This window comes from Sprattus sprattus (genome assembly GCF_963457725.1).
Source record: "Sprattus sprattus genome assembly, chromosome: 5".
Lineage (NCBI taxonomy): Eukaryota > Metazoa > Chordata > Actinopteri > Clupeiformes > Clupeidae > Sprattus > Sprattus sprattus.
In genome coordinates, this window is record NC_137924.1 from 6797861 (window position 1) to 6805813 (window position 7953).

At 39.5% G+C, this 7953-nt stretch overlaps 1 protein-coding gene across 1 annotated transcript in view; it reads left to right on the forward strand.

Moving 5' to 3' along the window:
* Positions 1-2261: 2261 nt before the first annotated feature.
* Positions 2262-7953, forward strand: part of LOC308365987 (ATP-binding cassette sub-family C member 4-like) — a 44722-nt gene continuing 39030 nt past the window's right edge. Inside the window, exons 1-10 of the mRNA XM_080839623.1 lie at positions 2262-2446; positions 2820-2930; positions 3015-3135; positions 3286-3510; positions 4373-4462; positions 4796-4959; positions 5220-5345; positions 6598-6847; positions 7181-7288; positions 7414-7503. Coding sequence (XP_080695749.1) covers positions 2373-2446; positions 2820-2930; positions 3015-3135; positions 3286-3510; positions 4373-4462; positions 4796-4959; positions 5220-5345; positions 6598-6847; positions 7181-7288; positions 7414-7503 — 1359 coding nt within the window. The 5' untranslated portion in view covers positions 2262-2372. The remainder of the gene's footprint in view (positions 2447-2819; positions 2931-3014; positions 3136-3285; positions 3511-4372; positions 4463-4795; positions 4960-5219; positions 5346-6597; positions 6848-7180; positions 7289-7413; positions 7504-7953) is intronic.

Genomic DNA, 7953 nt, shown 5'->3' on the forward strand with positions numbered 1-7953 from the left:
AATTTAACAACTTAAACATTGTGGATGTTATCTCGTATCTGTTCTCACAGTTTACTGTTCTCAGTCATATTTGTATATTTATTTAACTCAAGGCCACAGTCCCCCCTCCTCCCCTCCCCTCCCATGTCCCTCTTATACCTCGTTCCTGTGTCATGTCTGCAGGTTTTTGTCTTACCGTCCAGTTTAAAGATAGTGAGGTGAGGCCTGCAGTGCACGGCTCCAATAGCATTCCCACCACAGCTCGCCCACAAACCCTGGAACACCCAGGTGGCAGTGATGACCGAAGAGGCCCTGCTGGTGCTCTTCCAATCGTTGGAGACGGTAGCACCGATAACGGCTCCCAATCCCACCAGACCAGCCAACAAAGCACAGATCTCCCTACCCGACATTCCGCAAACAGGGGTACTTCAAAAGCCTTGAATGGAGTAAGAAAGATCTTCAACTGTGATAAAAAAAGAGATAAAAATGCCCCCAGGCAAGTAAATTACACTTGAGACATGTGTTACAGAGAGATGATTTACACGCAAGACATCTCGCTCTGCTCCATTTCCCCAAGGGGAGGGATATTTAGAGGTGAAACAGTTAGAGGAGTCAACCAACAGTTATTTTTTTTTCAGACGTTGCTTTTTCTGTTAGTCGTTTTTCTCACTTTGTAGATGTTCAAGTTTACCATGCCAAGTCAGGTCAAGTCTTACATTAACACTTCCCACACTAATGAGTCATCCTTAAAAAAAAATGTGACAAAGTTCACAAGGAGATATTTTTGGAGACGGGTCAAGGGGTTTCTCTCATTTCCCTTAGTTAGGTAGATTTTTTTTGTGAACTCTTTTGCTAAATAATTTCTGTAGTTTTGTAGAGATGTATTTTTAGAATATATATTCCTGTTTAAATATGTATTAATGTTACAGAACAGCAATTTCACAATGTGTTTGAATGCTTCTACACAGTTCACCCCAGCAAAAAACACTAACTTGCCCTTTCAACTCAGCTATTTTAAGATATACCATCTCTATGTTTGTCAGTATCACTAAATGCACTGGAATGTCTCTATCTAATCCTGTGGCAGGTTTCCTCCATCTCTCTAATAAGCCTGATTTTGGATCTGTTAGCACCTACATTGGTATACTTGATGTACTTAGTGCTGAACACACAACTTATCTCTCTCAACTACAAACATAGCCCACTGTGGGTTTACAGATGTATTTTTTGGCGATTTGTACTAATATTTTATTCCACCTCAGCAAAAAGCCAATTAAGCCTGGCAAAACAACTAGACCACCTCTCTTCAGGTCAGTATTTAGATGCTTAAGCTACTGCCAGGTGCTCTGGCAATAATGGTCTGTTATGTTTAATCACATCCAGTATTTGATCCAAATACTGCTGGATTTTATTTTATTGTTTGCATAACGCCCATCTAGACTGAAGCTTCTTTTGTCACCTGAAGTTGTGAGTTCAGTGGTGAACGCCCCTCAGAAGGGCTTTATTTGAAATCAGTCAAGCGCAATCTCGAAGACCACAATGGGAACCTCTTATGTGCTGAGGAAGCTATTTTAAAAATGGACATTGTTGGGGTCAATTTAACCCCATTCAATGTTTAACGTCTCTAAATAAACGATTGACATCATTTTTAAACACAAAATTAACATGATGATATGTTTTCAATGTCCTGTACACATGCTGTACGCACAGGTCTTCTTTGGGGTCAATTTTACTCCAGGCTGTTTTAATTACATAAGAACTATCAACATTTCACAATCACACACATTGTTACTATTCTTGATAAGAGAAATTGTTTTTCATTCCAAATGTTTTAGGTCAATCAGTGAGATTTTATGGTGATCAAACAAAACAAACATAAAGTACCTGACTAATAAACTTGGGTAAAGGAAATTATAATAATTCTTTGGATATTTAAAATGCTGGGGTCAAATTGACCCCAAGGATAAAAGATGTAAGTAGGCCTACAATAGGAGGGTTAAGTGTCATTATCAACCATGGACAAAAATGTATAAGACTAAGGCAATATTTGTGAGACTCGGTCATGTAAATGCATTAGAAATATTTTTTAGATTTAAAAAAAAAAAAAAAGTTCTTCATGAGAATAAGCTTTTAAGGTCTACAATGGAAACCCCCTGCAGATTATTTTCACAAGCCTACAGTTTAACTGTCAATCTTCAAATTCCCACCAATCACCGTTATGTGGGCGGAACCTTCTCGTGACCATAGCTCCCAGTGATTTGCTCGTATGGACCGCCGTGAAATTAGCCGGTATGAATATACCGTTAGAAATAAAATGGTATTCGTAGCTAAGTTATTCTTATAGTATTCTGTTTAAACATATAACTTAGTTTAATAGGATACCTCGACAAAACATGGAAAAGCCACGGAATGAATTGAAATCTAATCCGTCAGCAACTGCTAATCTTCTTTCCAAGATTTTCTTCTGGTAAGTGGCTAGCAGCAGTACTGACACTGTAAAGGAGGCTGCATCCAGGTAGAATAATCGGTGAAGAAAGATATCACTTCACAGACTTTTATTTTTTGCCACTCCCTCTCAATAATGTTAAGAGCGATATCCACAAGATCAGACACAGTCAGAGAGGCCGTTTGTCAAACCTAGGCGAAATTGTAAATTGAAGTTTGTGCCCGTCTCTTCAACTGTCATTTCCACTACTTAAAGACTGTCATTCTTTTTCTTCCTCTTCACCTTTTAAAACGACATTTGTATTTATCACTATTCTTTAAATCAATGTAATCAAATCACTTTTGGCTCTGCAGTTTGTAATTGTGTGGGTGTCATGATCTGTGTGCTTGTCCAGCTGGCTCAACCCTCTATTCCGCATTGGATATACTCGAAGGCTGGAGGAGGATGACATGTACCCGTTGCTACCTGAGGATGGGTCTGAATTTCTGGGGGAAGAGTTACAGAAGTAAGTGTCAACTGAACCCTCTATACTAATTTGTCCATGTAGCCTACAAACAAGCCTAATTGTTGTCACCCCACACATTCAAAGGCTGTGGGACAAAGAGGTTCAACAGGCTGCAAAAGACTTTCGGTCTCCCAATCTCAGTAAAGTTCTCATACAGTGCTACTGGAGATCCTACGCTGTTTTCGGAGTTTACACTTTCGTAGAGGTAAGGGGCTTGCCATAGAATTGGCTGGTTCATATGATTGCTTGATGTATTTTTTTTTCTTGTTAGTGTCATCCTACAATGTTATACTTTTTTATTTACATAGACCTGGCATTTGCTTATGTTTTTCTTCCACACCCTCCTCTTTAACAGGAGGTGATCAAAGTGATACAACCTGTGATGCTAGGCAAACTGATCCAGTATTTTGAGGGGTACAATCCAGATGACATGGCTGCCCTGTATGAGGCGTATGGTTATGCAGCAGGCATATCCATCACCACCTTAGGCTTGGCTGTACTTCACCATCTTTACTTCTATCACGTGCAGAGAGCTGGCATGAAGATCCGTGTGGCCATGTGTCACATGATCTACCGGAAGGTCAGTTTGGAGTTTTTGATGTCAGTGGCCAGTGTAGTAGTGTTTCTAATGTAGTAGGTCTAATTACAGGAAAAGGAGTATACAGAGACTGAAAGTAGCTTACAATGATGCTTTTAGATTGCTGCTTCATGTGCCTAGGTGGCATAGTGCTAGTCAGTTGTTTTTGTTTAAGCACGTACCAACTTGTGAGGCGCTCTTGAGAAAATTGATGTGGTTTCATGTGTCGACTTGACTGCATACTGCATAGTGGAGGCTCTAAAGAGCTTACCTCGAACTTAAGACGACATTGGCACAAAAGTCTTCATACTTTTTAATGCACTGTATTATGTGTGTTGTATCTTTTTGTTTTTCTCTATTTTTTATTTTTTATAATTGTATGTCTGTTACTTTATATGGAACTTGGCGTCTGAAATAAAGATTTATATAATATATATATGTATATATAATCCTCTATTAACAAGGGGGAAATATATATATATATATATTTCCCTTTGTTAATGGAGGATTAAAAGTATAAAAAAAGGAACTGTCATAGTTTACAATACATAAGCATGTGGGCCATACATTGCATATTATATTTGATGGGCCCAGGTATTTTGAACATTCATCCACAACATTCTAAACACAGTGGTGTGACACTGGTGTGACCTGCTGAAGGGCAAGACAATCCTTACTGATTGACTTAGTTCTTAATTGCTCTGATCAAATTATAGAATGTGACATACCTTTCAAGGTAACTGAAAACCTACACAGCATTTTATTTGGATATCAGTGTGTAAACTTTGATTGAAATGCCTTATACTTGCATGGATTGTTGACTCTGATATGATTTTGAATTCATGGGTGGAATATTTCCCCTAAGGCTCTTTGCCTCAACAGCACAGCAATGGGAAAAACCACCACGGGACAAATTGTAAACCTCTTGTCAAATGATGTCAACAAGTTTGATGAGGTATGAAGCTTAACAATCATAATATTAATACATTTAAAATAAATCATATTTTGTTTTATTGTATTTAGTGCACAGAGTTCCTGTATTAGACTGGAAGTAAGAACCCAGAAAGTATGTGTTTTTGGAAGTACCTATCTGTTACAGAAGTCATCATGAATTACCAGTTTTATGCAAGTATAGATTATTTAGTGAATCTGCATTGCAACAAAACAAAGTGTTACTTATTTTGTATCAGGATAGAAGACAAAGCCAAAAACTGATACTAATTCAGTTTGTAAACACATTTCAAGTGTCATTTAATAACTTGGATTTGGCTCTTCCCCTTGTTCATAGGTTACCATTTTCTTGCACTATTTGTGGGTTGGACCCTTGCAAGCAGCAGCAGTTACAGCATTGCTATGGCAAGAGATGGGACCATCATGCCTGGCAGGGATGGCCGTTCTGGTTCTTCTGATGCCAGTGCAAACCTTATTTGGACAACTCTTCTCAACCTTCAGGTCCTTGTTTGGTGTTAGCCTTACACATCTAGATGAATTCCTCTTGAGATGACATTTGTGAATGTTGCCTGTTTACCTGGCTGCTCCTAGCAACAGCTTGGCTGAGACTCTGTGACTCAAAAGACATAACAGTGTATCAACCAAGAGAGAGTTTTTCATTCATCTGACTAAGACATTGACTTGAGATTGAAAACATTTTGCCTAACATTGCACTGACTCTCTTCTTTGAACATTATGCCCATTTCTCTCTCTCTCTGCAGGGGAGAAACAGCGTTGCACACTGACAGCAGAATTCGCATCATGAATGAGGTGGTATCAGGAATCAGGATCATTAAGATGTACGCCTGGGAGAAGCCCTTTGCAGCCCTGGTCAGTGAGGTTAGAAGGTAAATGGCTTGGACATCGTCCTGTCCTGCTTAGTTTCCATTTTTAAATGTGTGTGAATAAATAAGATTGTAAAGGCAACTCGTTTTTCTTAGCACATAGTGTAGGGAAGTAAGGCTGTTAAAGTCCACAGGTCTTTAAAATGAGACAGCATCGAAACAGCATACAAAACTGAACAGAACTGAACTAGACAACTGCAACTTTCTCTCCTGAGAATCACTCTGTAGACCCCACGGTTACAAACGCTATATAGCCTCAAGCCTAAGAAACTCAGACTGGCAGTGATGACATTAGTTTAAACTAAAATTAGACCTGACCTGATTAAAATTAGACCGGACAACAAGTGGATTGCAACATGGACAGTGCAGCCTTAGCTGTTAGCTTTAGCATCAGCAAAGGTGGTGTTAAGGTTAGGACAGAGAGCAATCTCTTTCATTCAGTTCAACAAAGGGGCTGCTGTGGTGGAGGTTAGGAAAGATGCCACATGTGGTCACATCTTTGAAGGGAAAGCTAGTTTTATTTAAAACATATGCATCATAGCATCTCTGCATGAATGGTGACTTGATGTCAACCATTATTTAAAACTGAAACATTGGTTGAATATCATGTGGATTTCAATTGAGATTGATAAATAGACTCTTTATTGGGGAAATGTAGGCATCCAGTAGCTTATAAGACAACACAAGCACAGCAGTGAAAAAATGTCCTTGCTGTAGAAACTTAAAGGCGCAGTCTGCCATTCAAATCCAATATACTCTTTGTCAAATTCATCAAATTGCTCCTCATGGTCCCCTAGCTGTCCATTCAGTGTCTGCACTCAACTCCTGTGTTTGTACCCAGTCCTGGCTCAGACCAAGCCATAAACAACCTTTTGCCAAAATAGCAGACTTCATCTTTGAGCCACAATTTCCTACAGAAAACCCACCATTTAACAGCTTTTTGCAGTTAATATAACCTGGGTGGCTTCATCATGCACGAATGCGACTGAAACCTGAAAATAATGTATCAAGGTAGCTTTTCAAGATGTGCTGTGGATGGTTTGTTTAAGGGATTCATAAATGTTTGTGGGGTTGGTCCGTACCCGCAACTGCTCATTTATGGTAGACTTTTTGTGCATCATATGGGACAAACATTGAAACAAACAACTTGTGTTACTATTAACTACTCATAATTTGTCTATGACCATGTACATGTCGTTTTTTTTGTGTGTTTTTTTGTTTGTTTATTGTAAGTTTGAATCTTTTTCTACCTTAGGAAAGAAATATCCGCCATCATGAGCAGTTCGTACCTTCGTGGGCTCAATATGGCCGCCTTCTTTGTGGCAAGCAAGATCATTTTGTTCATCACCTTCGCCGTCTTCGTGTTGGTTGGGAACGAGATCTCAGCGAGCAGTGTGTTTGTGGCCATGTCACTGTTCGGGGCCGTGAGGCTCACCGTCACCCTGTTCTTTCCCTCAGCCATAGAGAAGGTGGCGGAGGCCCGCATCAGTGTCAAGAGGATCAAGGTCAAGCCTGTTTGGGTTTTTGTCACTTACAGTACCAGTCAAAAGTTTGGACACACCTTTTTGAGATGTGTTTTCTTAACTTTTATTATTTTCTACATTGTAGATTAATACTGAAGATATTTAAACTACGAAAGAACACATATAAAATGATGTTCTAAACAAAAAAGTGTTATTAACCATGTAGAAAATTATAAAAGTAAAGAAAAAAACTTTTCAAAAAAATTAGAAGGTGTGTCCAAACTTTTGACTGGTACTGTATGTTAGTCTGATATAGCTCAAGGGACAGTTTCAATGTGTCTGCCATCATAAATAATTTACCATTTCCTTCTTTAGGAGTTCCTCCTCTTGGAAGAAATTGGATACCAGAATCTCTGCCTGTCAGTGACTGATCAGTCAGAGTGCATGGTTGAGATCCAAGATTTAATTTGCTACTGGGACAAGGTACACTCGCTGTCTCTCCGCCTCACTTTCTGTCATTCATTACTGGTCATCTGGCGCCCCCTACATGTGAACATCCTGTAGAACAACTTGCCATTCATTTCCTCATATCTGCACGCTCGCTGAAGACACTGGATGCGCCCACCCTCCAGAACCTCTCTTTCTCTGTGAAGCCGGAGCAGCTTCTTGCCGTCATTGGGCCTGTAGGAGCAGGAAAGGTCAGAGTTCACTTCCATGTCCGAGTCAATATGATACCATAATGATGGGAAGGCATATTTCATTCATTATTGATGCATGGTGATTGTACACTTTTGGGAAAAGAATGGCAGATTTATAAAGAGCTACCAAAAGTGTTTGAAGACAGCTCATAAAAGTGGGAGGAAGTTCCCCTTTTGAGAATACTTCATAAAAAGTAATGAAAGTGTCCAGTATTAGATTCATTTACAGCAGAGTTATCTACTTTAAGGCCAGAATGCAAGTTTGGCTTGTAGTTTGCAATTGCTCACAAGGCTGAACTCTGAGTGCCTGCCCTTAATCTTCATGAAATCCTTTCACTAGGCACCTCGCCACTACATTCCACCAATAGACCTGTACCTAACCCTCAGGTTTCACCATTTGTTCTTTCTGTTGTAGCGCTCAGTACCTTATCAGACCCACTGCTTAAAACT